Consider the following 16,659-nt stretch of genomic DNA (forward strand, 5'->3'; position numbering starts at 1 on the left):
TGCCTTTTCTAAATAAAGCTTGCACATCTGGAAGTTCTCGATTCATGTACTGTTGAAGCCTAGCTCGAAGGATTTTGAGCATTACCTTCCTAGTGTGTGAAATAAGCACAACTGTAGGGTAGTTTGAACATTCTTTGGCGTTGCCTTTCTTTGGGACTGGAATGAAAACTGACCTTTTCCAGTCCTTCGGTCACTACTGTTTTCCAAATTTGCTGACATTTACTACCATTTGCTTTAAGACTCAATATATTAACAGTATGTATTACGGGTGCCCCATGTCCACATGAAAGGAATGTAGTTGCTATTGTTGGGATGAGTGTTCAATAAATGTTCACTTAATTAAGCAAGGAGGCTGATGGTGCTGTTTAGATTTTCTACATCTCTGTAGACTTTCTGTCTACCTATCCTACTGATTACTGAAAGAGTGAAGTCATCAGCTATAACTAGGGATCCATTTCTCCTTTCACATCTGTAAGTTTCTGCTCCACTTTTGAAATTCCATTCTTAGGAGAACACACATTTGGGGTTGCTCTATCTTCTTGGTGAGTGGTGTACCTCACCCCAGAAACATTCTGTGGTCTGAAGTCTACTTTGTCTAACATTAATGCAGCCTTTCGGTTTTGAGTTTTCATGATATAGTCTATCATATTGTTTTCTTTTTAATCTACTTAAGTTTTTATAGCTATAGTAGTTTTATAAAGCCAGCATGTGCTGGATATTGGTATTTCTATCTACACTGATCACCATTTAATTGATGATTAATTGATGACAACATTATTACTGATGTATCTAGGGTTTTTCCTGTGGTCATGTATGGATGTGAGAGTTGGACTGTGAAGAAGGCTGAGCGCCGAAGAATTGATGCTTTTGAACTGTGGTGTTGGAGAAGACTCTTGAGAGTCCCTTGGACTGCAAGGAGATCCAACCGGTCCATTCTGAAGGAGATCAGCCCTGGGATTTCTTTGGAAGGAATGATGCTAAAGCTGAAACTCCAGTACCTTGGCCACCTCATGCGAAGAGTTGACTCATTGGAAAAGACTCTGATGCTGGGAGGGATTGGGGGCAGGAGGAGAAGGGGACGACAGAGGATGAGATGGCTGGATGGCATCACTGACTCAATGGACATCTCAGTGAACTCTGGGAGTTGGTGATGGACAGGGAGGCCTGGCGTGCTGCGATTCATGGGGTCGCAAAGAGTCGGACACGACTGAGCAACTGATCTGATCTGATCTGATCTAGGGTTAGGCTCCAATTTTCTGGGGAATGTTGACATTTTTAGCAAGCTGACTGGGTTCAAACCACAAGTTCTGTCTTACTTCCTGCCTCATCCCACTGCTGTGTGGGGCTGGGTGCCAGCATCTCTGATTTTTGGGTGATGCCTCAAGTGCTTGGCTCCGCTGGCACCAACGCCCCTCAGTCTGAAACCTGGGCTGAGGCTGAGGCTCATCTTAGCCTGGTTCTCATGGCCGTGCCTGGCCTGTGCCATGCTGCTCTCTGTCTGCCCTGAGACTCTCAAGACCCATGCACACTCTCTCCCATACTGAGAGAGCCCAAGACTGGGCTGCTCTGAGGCAGAGTACTGAGACAGAGGAGGAAACCCAGGGAACTGACCATTCTTGGGCTGCTTTTCCTGTTTTCAATTCCCACCTGCGATCTACCCACTTTTATTTTTAGCTTCCTGGGTACCTGCTTTGCATTCTACCCAGAGTTCCTGTTGTAATCAGCAGGAGCGAGAGGCTATGGTAGCATCATTCTGCCACAGCAGAACTGGAATTCTATTTCATTCTTATTAAAAATAAAATCTCAATGTCTCTCTTCTTTGGAAGCCAGAATGAAGAAGCCTGATAAACTGCCACAGAGAGCAGCACACCCGTGTGGTCAGGCTCACTGTTGCTGCTGTTGGACAGCCCTGCTTTACTCGTATGCAAGGCCCTGCAAACAAGAACTCACACAGATAAAACCGAGTGAATGTCCAGTCTCCTGACGTGACTGTCCATGAGTGAACATGGAAAATGCCCCTTCCTCCAGACAGCCCTGCTGGTCGGGAACACTGGGCTCTGGCTCAAGGGGTCCTCGGTGTGTTCTGGGCTTAGTTATATCACTTCTGCCTTGAAGTCCTTTCTGCCTGCTTCAGATCCTTTATACAGAGAAGGCTGTCCCTGTACGAATCCAGAGAAGCCAAAACTCAAAAAGATACATGCACCCCAATGTTGACAGCATCACTCTTCACAATAGTTAGGCCACAGACGCAGCCTCAGCGGCCATCAACAAGCGAGTGGATGAGGCTGTGGGTACACACGCACAGCGGGCACTGCTGTTGTTGCCTAGTCACCAGGTCATGCCCAGCTCTTTGAAACCCCAGGAGTGCAGTCTGCCAGGCTCCTCTGCCCATGGGATTTCCCAGGCAAGAATACCAGAGTGAGTTGCCATTTCCTTGTCCAGAGGACTTTCCCAGACCAGGGAGCGAACCTGTGTCTCCTGCTTGGCAGGCTGATTCTTTACCACCGAGCCCCCCAGGAAGCCCACAGTGGAATCTGCTCAGCCACAAAACAGGAGTGAAGCAATGCCTTGCGGCAACATGGACGGACCAGGGATTACTAGGTAAAGTCAGTCAGAGACAAATATCACGGACTTTATCATGTGGATGAATCCCACACATATGTGGGATTTCTTTTTTAATGATACGAATGAACTTGTTTACAAAACAGAAACAGACTCACAGAAAACAGATAGACATAGAAAACAAACTTACGATTGCAGAAGGGGAAATGGGGGAGGGGGACAGCAGGGGCTTGGGGTTAACACGGACACACTCCTATGTACAAAACAGATAAAGCAATGTCCTACTCTGTGGCCCAGGGAGCAATACTCAAAAGGCTGCAATAACCTACGAGGAAAAGGCATCTAGAAAAAGGGACACACACGTATAACTGGGTCACTTTGTTGCACAGCTAAAACTAATGCAACGTTGTAAATCAACTAACTATAATTCAATTTTTAAAAACCCATAAAAACCAAAAAGTTTTGAGTTCAAAACAATAAGAAAAAGAGAGGAGGTTGATCCATAAAAGATCCACGACCACACCACAAGAAGCAGGAGCCGTAAGCAACACAGAGCAGCCACCTGCCAGGCGTCCAACACAGGACCTTGGGGCCAGCTCCAGAGGCCCCGGGAGGCAGCGGCAGAGGCCAAGCCAGGTCACGGCTCGGCCCTCGATGCGCACGCAGCACTGGCTGCTCTGTGGGGAGCAGGCGCGCTCCGCGTGGGCTGACAGGGGTGAGGGTCGCACTCAGACGCGACCTCACTCCGTCTCCAGGCCAGCTCTACAAGACCCGTGCTGGCGGCATGTCTCGCACTCACCAGGGAGCCAAGCAGCCAGGAGACCCCGGGGGAAACAGGGGCGGACATCCCCACAACCCCACCCCCACAAGCCCTAACAGACAGCAACTCTCATCAGTTCCAGAATCAGGGAGAAAAGCGTATGTGTGTCTGTATCTGTGAGTATGTCTGTGTGTTTAAGGGCAGGGTGGGAAGAGAAAATGACAACTCAACAGCTGACACTAAAAGCAACTCAAACGGACTTGTTTACTTAGGAAAATACTGCCCTCAACCTCACCAAGAAACCTTAAAAGCACAGGTGAGACAGCTGCAGGAGTGTGCACAGGCGTGGCACACACCTACACATGTCTACAAACGTCTCCTGTGGCACTGGCCACCATGGGAAATAGTCACAAAAGCTCGTCAGCGAACAACGAGCAGATCAAAGGGTAGCGAGCAGACAACGGAACTGGAACAACACGTCTCCATGGAGGGATGGTAACCCCCACAGACCAGGGCGCTGCAGAACTGTGCAGAGCACGACCCCGCCGGAGAGCTGGTCACGGCAGTTACACCACACTCTGTAGAATATCAGGGCAAGTCAGAAAAGCAGCTGCCTCCTAGGAAAGGGTGGAGAGAAGCGGAAAGGTACTGAGAGCTTACAGCCACCCTGAGCTACAGGGCCATCACTGTCTCACCTGCTGACAGCTGACACACCCGCTTCCTGCATTGTGCTTTTGTATATATCTGAAATATTTCATAACACATTTGTAAAAATTAAAACAATGGGGCAGTGGGACTGGAGGAAAGTGTTCAAAAGGTGCAAGACTCCACGTACAAGATAAACGAGCACCACACATTTCCACAGTTCACACGCACTGGCTGTGTAGCCAGGTCAGAGGTGGATTTCCCTCTCACATAACTGGACTGTTGGTAACACGACAGGCCCAGATCTGAGAGAGGGAAGCAAACAAGCAGAGTCAAGAAACTCAGAATAGCCAGTGGTGACACAGGGAGCAAAGAAAATCTCGTCTTACTTCATCGGTAAAAAAAATATTGAGAGGAAAAAAAAAGCTCTCGAAATAAAAAACATGACGACAGGAGAAAGGGAGCCCCACACTTTTGGTGGGGAGGCGACTGTGCAGGCGCCATGGGGAACTGTATCACTGTCGGTGGGGATGCGAGTGTGCAGGCGCTCCCACACTGTCGGTGGGGATGCGAGTGTGCAGCTGCCATGGAGAACCATATGGAGGTTCCTTAAAAACTAAAATAGAGCTACCATATGATTCAGTAATCCCACTCTTGGCCAAAGATCTGGAGATAACTCTGGTTAGCAAAGACATACACACCCCAGTGTTCACAGCAGCCAAGACATGGGAAGCCTAAATGTCCATCAGCAGATGAACGGCTACAGAAGATGTGGAGTGTGCGGTATTCACATACACACACAGACAGAGTATTACTCAGTCATAAGAAAGGGCAAAACAATGCCATTAGCAGCAACACAGATGAACCTAGAGAAGACCATGCTAAGTGAAGGAACTCAGAGGGGGAAAGACAAATATCGTATGGCATCACTTACATGTGAAATCAAAAAAATGACACCAATGGGCTTATTTACAAACAGAAACAGATGCACAGACATGGAAAAGGGAAAAGGCGGAGGGGTTAGGAGTTTGGGAGTAACATATACATACTACTATATTTAAAATACCACAGAATGATTGTTCGTTTTCAAAGCAAACCATTCAACATCACAGTAATCCAACTGTGGTATTTGTAAATACCACAAATACAAATCCAACTTCAGTGGTTGGGTATATCCCAACCACTGAAGCCAAAGAAGCTGCAATTGACCAGTTCCATGAAGGCCTACAAGACCGTCTAGAACTAACACCAAAAAAAAAAAAAGATTTCCTTTTCGTCATAGAGGACTGGAATGCAAAAGTAGGAAGTCAAGAGATACCTGGAATAACAGGCAAGTTTGGTCTTGGAGTACAAAATGAAGCAGGGCAAAGGTTAACAAGTTTGATCAGGAGAACACACTGGTCATAACAAATCCTTTCCCAACAACCTAAGAGATGACTCTACACATGGACACCACCAGATGGGCAATACTGAAATCAGATTGATTACATTCTCTGCAGCTGAAGATGGAGAAGCTGTATAGAGTCAGTCAGCAAAAACAAGACAGGGAGATGACTGTGGCTCAGATCATGAGCTCCTTAGGGAAAATCACTACCATTCAGGTATGATCTAAATCAAATCCCTTATGACTGTACAGCGGAGGTGACGGATAGATTCAAGGAGTTAGATCTGGTAGACAGAGTGCCTGAAGAACTATAGGGAGGTTCGTGACATTGTCCATCCTAAAGGAGATCAGTCCTGGTGTTCACTGGAAGGACTTACGTTGAAGCTGAAACTCCAATACTTTGGCCACCTGATGCAAAGAGCTGACTCATTTGAAAAGACCCTGATGCTGAGAAAAATTGAGGGCAGGAGAAGAGGACGACAGAGGGTGAGATGGTTGGATGGCAACACCAACTCAATGGACATGAGTTTGAGCAAGCTCCAGGAGTTGGTGATAATAAGACAGGGAGGCCTGGTGTGCTGCAGTCCATGGGGTCACAAAGAGTCAGACACAACTGAGCGACTGAACTGAACTCAACAGGAGGCAGGGACCAAACCCATTCCAAATAAAAAGAAATGCAAGAAGGCAAAGTGGTTGTCTGAGGAGAGTATACAAATAGCTAAGAAAAGAATCGAAAGGCAAGGGAGAAAGGGAAAGATATACCCGTCTGAATGCAGAGTTCCAAAGAACAGCAAGGAGAGATAAGAAAGCCTTCCTCAGTGATCAGTGCAAAGAAATAGAGGAAAATAATAGAATAGGAAAGACTAGAGATCTCTTCATGAAAATTAGAGATACCAAGAGAACGTTTCATGCAAAGAAGGCCACAATGAAGGACAGAAACAGTAAAGACCTAAAAGAAGCAGAAAAGATTAAGAAAAGGTGGCAAGAATACACAGAAGAACTATATAAAAAAAAGTCTTAATGACCCAGATAAACAGTGGTGTGGTCACTCACCTAGAGCTGGACATCATAGAGTGTGAGGTCAAGTGGGCCTTCGGCAGCACCACTATGAACAAAGCTGGTGGAGGTGATGGAATTCCAGTTGAGCTATTTCAAGTTCTAAAAGATGGTACTGTGAAAGTGCTGCACTCAATATGCCAGCAAGTTTGGAAAACTCAATAGTGACCACAGGACTGGAAAAGGTCAGTTTTCATTTCAATCCCAAAGAAGGGCAATGTCAAAAAATGTTCAAACTACCTTGCAATTGGGCTCATTTCACATGCTAACAAAATTATGCTCAAAATTCTTCAAGCCAGGCTTCAGCAGTATATGAACTGAGAACTCCTAGACGTTCAAGCTGGGTTTTGAAGGCAGAGGAACCAGAAATTAAATTGTCAACATTCGTTGGAAAATGGAGAAAGCAAGAAAGTTCCAGAAAAACATCTACTTCTGCTTCACGGACTATGCTAAAGCCTTCGACTGTGTGGATCACAACAAACTGTGGAAAATTCTTAGAGAGATGGTAATACCAGACCACCGTATCTGTCCCCTGAGAAACCTGTATGCAGGTCAAAAAGCAACAGTTAGAACCAGATATGGAACAATGGACTGGTTCCTAATTGGGACAGGAGTATCTCAAGGCTATATATTGTCACCCTGCTTATTTAACTTATATGTAGAGTACATCATTCAAAATGCTGGACTGCAAGAACCAAAAGCTGGATTCAGGATTTCTGGGAGAAATATCAATAACCTCAGATATGCAGATGATAGCACTCTTAACAACAGAAAGTGAAGAGATACTAAAGAGCCTCTTGATGGGAGTGAAAGAGGAGAGTGAAAAAGCTGGCTTAAAACTCAACACTCAAAAACCTAAGATCATGGCATTTGGTTCCATCACTTCATGGTGAATAGATGGGTGAAAAAGCGGAAGCAGTGGCAGATTTTATTTTCTTGGGCTCCAAAATCACTGTGGACAGTGACTACAGCCATGAAATTAAAAGATGCTTGCTCCTTGAAAGAAAAGCAGAGAGACATCACTTTGTCAACAAAGGCTCATATAGTCAAAGCTATGGTTTTCCAGCAGTCATGTATGGATGTGAGAGTTAAACCATAAAGATGGCTGGGCACCAAAAAATTGATGCTTTTGAACTGTCGTGCTGGAGAAGACTCTTGAGAGTCCCTTGGACTCCAGGGAGATCAAACCAGTCAATCCTAAAGAAAATCAACCCTGAATATTCATTGGAAGAACTGATGCTGAAACTGAAGCTCCAATATTTGGGTCACCTGATGTGAAGAGCCAACTCACTGGAAAAGACCCTGATGCTGGGAATGATTGAGGGCAAGAGGAGAAGGGGGAGGCAGAGGATGAGATGGTTGGATGTCATCACTGACTCAATGGACATGAATTTGAGCAAATTTCTGGAGATAGCGGAGGGCAGAGGATCCTGGCATGCTGCAGCCCATGGGGTCACAAAGAGTTGGATGTGACTTAGCAACTGAACAACAGCATATTTAAAATAGGTAACCAACAAGGACCTGCTCTATAGCACAGAAAAGTACATTCAATACCCTGTAATAAACCATTATGGAAAAGAATCTGAAAAAGTATATACATAATATACATATTGCTGAATCAGTTTGCTGTATGTGTGGAAGTAAAACAACACTTAAGTCAACTAGACTTCTATTAAAAAAAATGATGACAGAAATTAAAATTTCAATGGAAGATCTAGAAAATAAAGTTAACAAAATCTCCTTAAAAGCACAATAGAAAGAGAAAGGGAGTGCAGAATAAAGACAATTCTAGGTCTGTAAGGTTTCAAAACCCAACCTCCCTGCACACTTCTCAGGAAGCAACAGCAGATCTGCTTCACCTGAACAGGCAGATCAGGAGAGGAGGTGGGAGCCCTGCCCAGGAAGGAAGAAGCCCTGCCCGGGGCAGGGGCTGGACCGAGTGGCCCGGAAGTTCACAGGGGGACAGAGCCTGCGGACCTGGAGGTCGCTGCCCGACTCACGGAGCCCTGGACAAGGGCAGCGGTGCATGCCACGCACAGAAAACTAAGCGACAAAAGTGAGGCAACTGTTAACCCAGGCTCCACAGGCTCAGCTGCCAATGACGCCCACAAGGTGGGATGAGAGGAGCAGGATGGTGAGGCAAGCAGGGCATTTTCTACAGCGGCAAGTCAAAACAAAATCGAGACAGGAGAATCATAAAACAGCAAGAGCCGCAGCTGTAGCCAGCAGACCGAAAGAGCTAGAAGTGGCCTTTCTTGGGGGAGGTGGTGGGACAGACAACTGCGCTTCACAAAACATCAAAACCATTTCTGGAATTTGTTCAGGTTATTTTGATAAGAACAAATAAAAAGAATTTTAAATCACAAATACACATTTGGTGAGGCAAAAATGATGTCCTTCCAAATGACCATTTAACCCAGTACACACTTGTTTTTTCCAAATACCCGCCTCCCGGCTCTCTGCCCCGGGGGCACTGTGTGGACACGACAGCAGCCCGCGGGGACCCGGGCCGAGGGGGCCGCAGCGGCTGGGAGACAGCCGCAGCCGGCCCTGCTCTCAGCACACAGCCCACGGAGCTGCCACAGAGGGTGCTCAGCCCCGAAATCACAACAGGATCGGGATCAGTAGCAGACCAAGAGGTAAGACAGGAGCCTCCCCGCCCCTCTCTCATTCTTATCCAGGAGCCTCCATACGACGGATAGCCTGTCTAGACCTCCCAGGCCTACAGCACACCTCACAGACTCAGACACTCAAGCCAGAACACTACAGAAGCACCCTCCTATGGCCCAACGGGCACACCCAGTGCCCTCTCCCAGCACAAGGTTCCAGGCAGGAGCTGCCCCCAGGCAGGAAGCAGGTAGGTTTGCTCAGAGTGGGTGGTGTCCCTCTCAGCCCTGGCCAAGCATGTGCTAAAGGCAGGTCAGGTCCTGGGGGCAGACAGAGACCCGGAGCCCCATGCGTATCTCCACCCCCGGCCCCCAAACAGCTCGAAGCAAGTGTACTGGTCTGACAGGGGCATGCTGAGCACAGTGGACACCCCTGAGGTCTCCATTTGGAGCCTGTCCCCCCTCGTCATGCAGAACAACTTAGGGCTGGCTTGGAGGACACCCGCCAGGGATCCATCCACGGTCAGCATCACACAGGCTCCTAGACTCCTGGGCCCGCACAGAGGCACCCCTGCCACGGTTCTGCTGACCTGCCCCAGAGACCCCTCTGTGCAGGGTCTGGAGAAACCGAAGTACAAGTTGCCTCAGTACACAGCTAAAAAGAAAATCAAAACATCTTCTTTCAGCTTCCCCGCTTGCACCTTGCCTACCTCGGGTTCAGCGAACAGTGAGATACAGTGAGACAACTAGCGAACATCAGCTACGAGACAGCTCACCAGCGGGTGAGGTGCCCTCATAGGTCTGGCGGTTCAGTCTCTGTGGTGGGAGGCAGGTCCCTTGGATCCAGTGAGTCTCCTAAGGATTTGCCCTACAGACTGGCCTTCAAACACAGGCAACAGTGTCCACACAAGACCATTCACTGCATTGATGAACAGCACAAAAGCTGAAGAAATCACTGAAGGACACACGTTAGCACAGAAGATCCAGAAAGGGCCTCTCCTGGGAAGGGGCCTTAGGGCCTGAGGACAGGAGAAGTGGCCTTCATCCTGTGACGTTATATGCATGTGACGCGTGGAGCCCATGCACATGCTCCTCAGTCCAAAAACCGATCATTTAAGAGACACCAAAACCCATAAGCCAACACCGAGCTCCCCTCAGACACTTAGTCAGAGGCGCTCCCAGGCCACTCCAGGCACACCCCCCACCCACTAGGGTGACCCTCCTGTCACTGGAGAGCTGGCCGGGGCGCCGAGGGACCTGCCGTCTAGTGAGTGCGGGCAGACTGGGGGAGAAGAGATACTCACGGTGATGACGTCCAGAATGCTGAGGAGGCTGTGGACGCTGTCTCCAGCCAGAACCTCTTTGACTGTCACCTCAGTGCCGTCCTGCGCCTGGGAAGCAGAGGAGAGCCACCCATGGTGGGGCCAGGCAAACCGCCACCCACCACTGGTCACGCGGGGCAGAGGCTGCACCCTGTCGACACGCAGAACGAGAGCAGGAAGACAAGGGTGACTAAGAGGAACAGGGAGGCCCAGCCTGGCCTTCAGCCTTGTGTCTTGTCAGCACCAGGAGGATCTGCCTGAGAGAGCTGGTGGGCCTAACGAAAAGGCTATGGGAACCAAACGCAGTTCTTCTCAGTATAAATGACAGCATTTTGACCTATTTTTTCCCACTGGATTAAAGGAGAAAGGAAAGCATGCAATGCTGGTGATTTAGGATAGGAACTTCATCTCAGGGTGACCCAGAAAAATACCTTTGAACTTGTTCAAACCTGGCACAGGTCACAGTCCAGAAGCCCTCCCATCTGGGCCAAAGGCTTCCCGTCTTGGGAAGGCCTGCCAGGCCGATGACATGGAGGCCCCCCGGAGGAGGCTGGATGAAAGCATGTCCTTTCTGATTATCTCCTCAGGTCACTCAGACAAAGCTACACATGAGACCTGTGCCCCGACAACACTGTGATCTAAAAGCTGGAAGGACATGCAGGAGCCGTCCTGGGTCAGGTCCACCCAGGGCCCAACAGGTGGGAAGTTCACGTGGCTGGGGACGGGGCAACCTTGTGCAGCCCAGGGCTCACTGAGTGTCTATGGTGGGAAGCCTGGTCACCTACCACCAGGCAAACAAACCAAGGACCCAGGAGGCTTGGTCTAGAGATCACCCCTCAGCCAGCAACTGTGATTTAAGCACATAATTCAACAGAGGCAGGCAGCAAGGAGTTAGCTTCCAGCTGAATACCTTAATTATTTTCTTACAGTTAAAACTACTTATAGCCTGAAACCTGAAAATAAGACACGCGTGCAGCTGACCACTACAGGTCAGTGCCCACCCTCTGAGGGGCCCCATGGCAGTAGGAGTGATGTGAGCCCCCGCGCAGCCCGTGTCGCGGAGGCGGACAGGCCGTGTCAAGGGCAGCCGTGGTCCAGTGTGTCTTTTCCTCCAAAGAGCTCAAACTTGAGATTTTGCACTCCAAAGCCCCTCAGCTTGGCCCTCCGCATTTCTCTCCAAGGTGCTTCGGCCCACAAAGCTAGCCTCACCACCCAGTGGGGAAGGCATGAAGGAATTTGCATAAGACAGCTGTGCAGAATGGAGCTGGAGGGGCCTTCAGTCTGCCCAGAGGCACTCCTGAGAATAACCCAGATGCTCCACTGTGTTTCACACCATAAAACTAGCAAAGGACAGAAGCAACTATAGAAAACTACCCAGAGGGGCAAAGAGCAGCAGCTCTGCTTCCAGCCTGAAGACAGAAGGGGTGGCTGCTCAGCTCCACTACGACCAGGCGCAGAGGTTTCACAAGTGCCTCCAGGGAGAGCATGTGAATCGGCAACTTCTCATACAACGTATAATCGCAAGCCAACTGGAAGTCTCATATTCATGGCTGCACTACTCCACCTCGCACACTTCCAAACTCTACCAACATCCTGACGATCACTCAGGAATGCTCAGCAGAAAGGCAGGGGGGCAACTTCATGGCAAACTTTTCACGCTTAGCTGGAGTGTTTCAGTTCAGTTTAGTCGCTCAGTCGTGTCCAATTCTTTGTGGCCCCATGGAGTGTTTCAGATCAGATCAGATTAGATCAGATCAGTTGCTCAGTCGTGTCTGACTCTTTGCGACCCCATGAACCACAGCACGCCAGGCCTCCCTGTCCATCACCAACTCCCGGAGTTCACTCAGACTCACGTCCATCAAGTCAGTGATGCCATCCAGCCATCTCCTCCTCTGTCGTCCCCTTCTCCTCCTGCCCCCAATCCCTCCCAGCATCACAGTCTTTTCCAATGAGTCAACTCTTTGCATGAGGTGGCCAAAGGACTGGAGTTTCAGCTTTAGCATCATTCCTTCCAAAGAAATCCCAGGGCTGATCTCCTTCAGAATGGACTGGTTGGATCTCCTTGTAGTCCAAGGGACTCTCAAGAGTCTTCTCCAACGCCACAGTTCAAAAGCATCAATGCTTCGGTGCTCAGCCTTCTTCACAGTCCAACTCTCACATCCATACATGACCACAGGAAAAACCATAGCCTTGACTACATGAACCTTTGTTGGCAAAGGAATGTCTCTGCTTTTGAATATGCTATTTAGGTTGGTCATAACTTTCCTTCCAAGGAGTAAGCGTCTTTTAATTTCATGGCTGCAGTCACCATCTGCAGTGATTTTGGAGCCTGGAAAAATAAAGTCTGACACTGTTTCCACTGTTTCCCCATCTATTTCCCATGCAGTGATGGGACCGGATGCCATGATCTTCATTTTCTGAATGTTGAGCTTTAAGCCAACTTTTTCACTCTCCACTTTCACCTTCATCAAGAGGCTTTTTAGTTCCTCTTCACTTTCTGCCATAAGGGTGGTGTCATCTGCATATCTGAGGTTATTGATATTTCTCCTGGCTATCTTGATTCCAGCTTGTTTTTCTTCCAGTCCAGCATTTCTCATGATGAACTCTGCATATAAGTTAAATAAACAGGGTGACAATATACACCTTTGACGTACTCCTTTTCCTATTTGGAACCAGTCTGTTGTTCCATGTCCAGTTCTAACTGTTGCTTCCTGACCTGCATACAAATTTCTCAAGAGGCAGATCAGGTGGTCTGGTATCTCCATCTCTTTCAGAATATTCCACAGTTTATTGTGATCCACACAGTCAAAGGCTTTGGCATAGTCAATAAAGCAGAAATAGATGTTTTTCTGGAATTCTCTTGCTTTTTCCATGATCCAGCAGATGTTGGCAATTTGATCTCTGGTTCCTCTGCTTTTTCTAAAACCAGCTTGAACATCAGGAAGTTAGTTCATGGTTCACATATTGCTGAAGCCTGGCGTAGAGAATTTTAAGCATTACTTTACTAGAGTGTGAGATGAGTGCAATTGTGCAGTAGTTTGAGCATTCTTTGGCATTGCCTTTCTTTGGGATTGGAATGAAAACTGACCTTTTCCAGTCCTGTGGCCACTGCTGAGTTTTCCAAATGTGCTGGCATATTGAGTGCAGCACTTTCACAGCATCATCTTTCAGGATTTGAAATAGCTCAACTGGAATTCCATCACCTCCACTAGCCTTGTTCGTAGTGATGCTTTCTAAGGCTCACTTGACTTCACATTCCAGGATGTCTGGCTCTAGGTCAGTGATCACACCATCATGATTATCTGGGTCATGAAGATCTTTTTTGTACAGTTCTTCTGTGTATTCTTGCCATCTCTTCTTAATATCTTCTGCTTCTGTTAGGTCCATACCATTTCTGTCCTTTATCGAGCCCATCTTTGCATGAAATGTTCCCTTGGTATCTCTGATTTTCTTGAAGAGATCTCTAGTCTTTCTCATTCTGTTGTTTTCCTCTATTTCTTTGCATTGATCACTGAAGAAGGCTTTCTTATCTCTTCTTGCTATTCTTTGGAACTCTGCGTTCAGATGTTTAAATCTTTCCTTTTCTCCTTTGCTTTTCGCTTCTCTTCTTTTCACAGCTATTTGTAAGGCCTCTTAAGACAGCCATTTTGCTTTTTTGCATTTCTTTTCCATGGGGATGGTCTCGATCCCTGTCTCCTGTACAATGTCACGAACCTCATTCCATAGCTCATCAGGCACTCTATCTATCAGATCTAGGTCCTTAAATCTATTTCTCACTTCCACTGTATAATCATAAGGGATTTGATTTAGGTCATACCTGAATGGTCTAGTGGTTTTCCCTACTTTCTTCAATTTAAGTGTGAATTTGGCAATAAGGAGTTCATGATCTGAGCCACAGTCAGCTCCTGGTCTTGTTTTTGCTGACTGTATAGAGCTTCTCCATCTTTGGCTGCAAAGAATATAATCAATCTGATTTCGGTGTTGACCATCTGGTGATGTCCATGTATAGAGTCTTCTCTTGTGTTGTTGGAAGAGGGTGTTTGTTATGACCAGTGCATTTTCTTGGCGAAACTCTATTAGTCTTTGCCCTGCTTCATTCCGTATTCCAAGGCCAAATTTGCCTGTTACTCCAAGTGTTTCTTGACTTCCTACTTTTGCATTCCAGTCACCTATAATGAAAAGGACATCTTTTTTGGGTGTTAGTTCTAAAAGGTCTTGTAGGTCTTCATAGAACCATTCAACTTCAGCTTCTTCAGCGTTACTGGTTGGGGCATAGACTTGGATTACTGTGATACTGAATGGTTTGCCTTGGAAACGAACAGAGATCATTCTGTCGTTTTTGAGATTGCATCCAAGTAGTGCATTTCGGACTCTTTTGTTGACCATGAATGGAGTGTTTAGGGATCTGTATAAATGAACCAATGGTTCAATTCATGACAACTACTACAGGATCTGCCACCTCAGAATATGGAAGAAATTTTTGATGAACTCAGGACTGGCAAAATCCCAAAAGGTGGGCCAAGGAGTGGACACTTCTCATGTGAGCCAGCTGAAGGCCTTACCTCTTTGACTGAACCACCTAAAGGACCTGGTTTTGGTGTGCAAGCTAGCCTTTAACTTATATTCAACTGTATATATGTTGCTGGAGAAGTAAAATATGAATCTCCTATCTACATAAAATAAAATACGTTTTGCACTAACTTTTCAATGGAAAACTTGAGAAATGTTCAAGAGGGCAGACCACTGAGTGCCAACACAACAGCACCCCCGCCCCGCCCCACCCGAGGGCTCTCACCGAGTCCTGGACGCGGACCTCCAGCCGCCCGTCCTGCACCACATAGATGCTGTTGTCCAGCTCCCCCGGCCGGAAGATGTACTCCCCTTCCAGAAGCTGCACAAAGACCATGTGTTTGCAAAGTTCCAGGAATAGCGGCTTCTCAAAGTGACCCAGGACCCTACAGAAAACAGAACACATGGGACACCTTCAGGAAGGAGGGGAGGGGCAGAGGCCACTGTCCCTGCTGGCCAGACCACAGGGAGAGCTTCCAAGGGCCGCAGAGCCTGCAGCACTAGCGCCTGGTCACCAGCAGGACAGGAGCCTGAGGTTTAGGAATCCTCATCAGCTGCTATTCCAGGAGCTCAGAGAACTCTCAGGCTGTGCCTGTGCGTTTGAGCCAGGTCTGTAACCAAGGGCAGTTAGTGAAGTGCTGGAAAGAGGGGTTGGGGCTTCCAGGGAGAGACGGGGAGCCAGACTTTCAATCTTCCATCCAGCCACTCACTTCCCACACTCGCTCTGCATCGTCCTGAGAAGCAGACACACATGGGAAAGAACCAGCGAGGAGGCTCTGCTCACCGCCAGGAGGGCAGTGACAGCCAGAGGAGAGAAGCTTTGCCAGTGATAAAAGAAATGATCACTGGTTGAGATCCAGAGAGGTCATTCTGGCTGCTACATGTGCGAACACCCACTTTATGCTCAATAGACAGAATATCCTATTTGTGGCTGATCAAACACACACTGTACATCTGCTTTAATTATTAAAGGGCACACTTACTGAGGCTTCCCTGGTGGCTCAGAGGTTAAAGCATCTGCCTGCAATGCAGGAGACCTGGGTTCAATTCCTGGGTCGGGAAGATCCCCTGGAGAAGGAAATGGCAACCCACTCCAGTATTCTTGCCTGGAGAATCCCATGGACGGAGGAGCCTGGTAGGCTACAGTCCACGGGGTCGCAAAGAGTCAGACACAACTGAATGACTTCACTTCACACTTACTGATGCTGAAGCTGAAACTCCAACACTTTGGCTACCTGATGTGAAGAACTGACTCATTGGAAAAGACCCTGATGCTGGGAAAGATTGAGGGCAAGAGAAGAAGGGGACGACAGAGGATGAGATGGTTGGATGGCATCACTGACTCAATGGACCTGAGTTTGAGCAAGCTCCGGGAGTTGGTGATGGACAGGCATGCTGTAGTCCATGGGGATGCGACTGAGCGACTGATCTGAACACTCAGCAGAAGAACACCCACGTTAAAGATAAGGGCTCAGTGCCTCCTGTCCTGGGCCATCAGTCCTGGTGCTCCTTCCACGATAAGACTCCCTTCCCAGCTGTCAGTGCCATACTGACTCGCCGTGTACGTGCTGATTTGGTTTTGATTTCTTTCTGATACCCTGAAGGAATGTATCCGTGACTAGTTTAATATTCTTCATCAGACAAGATATAAAACTGTGCTGAAAACCACGCTTCTCTGGAGAAGCTCCTCAGAGCTGTCTGAGAGGCTGTCTTCTGGGTTACAGTCCTCAGTTTGGCTCCAATAAAACTCTTTTC

At 47.8% G+C, this 16,659-nt stretch overlaps 1 protein-coding gene across 6 annotated transcripts in view; it reads right to left on the reverse strand.

Annotated features, from left to right (window-relative positions):
• PNPLA7 (patatin like phospholipase domain containing 7) overlaps window positions 1-16,659 on the reverse strand; it is a 77,379-nt gene that overhangs the window by 55,100 nt on the left and 5,620 nt on the right. For 5 of the 6 annotated variants that reach the window (XM_024999698.2, XM_059891935.1, XM_059891933.1 and 2 more), the window contains exons 9-10: window positions 15,131-15,290; window positions 10,318-10,404 (exon numbers count right to left, since the gene is read on the reverse strand). In XM_024999698.2, coding sequence (XP_024855466.1) covers window positions 10,318-10,404; window positions 15,131-15,290 — 247 coding nt within the window. The remainder of the gene's footprint in view (window positions 1-10,317; window positions 10,405-15,130; window positions 15,291-16,659) is intronic. The other variant, XM_059891934.1, reaches the window with a different exon arrangement.

This window comes from Bos taurus, chromosome 11 (assembly GCF_002263795.3).
Source record: "Bos taurus isolate L1 Dominette 01449 registration number 42190680 breed Hereford chromosome 11, ARS-UCD2.0, whole genome shotgun sequence".
NCBI classification, from domain to species: domain Eukaryota; kingdom Metazoa; phylum Chordata; class Mammalia; order Artiodactyla; family Bovidae; genus Bos; species Bos taurus.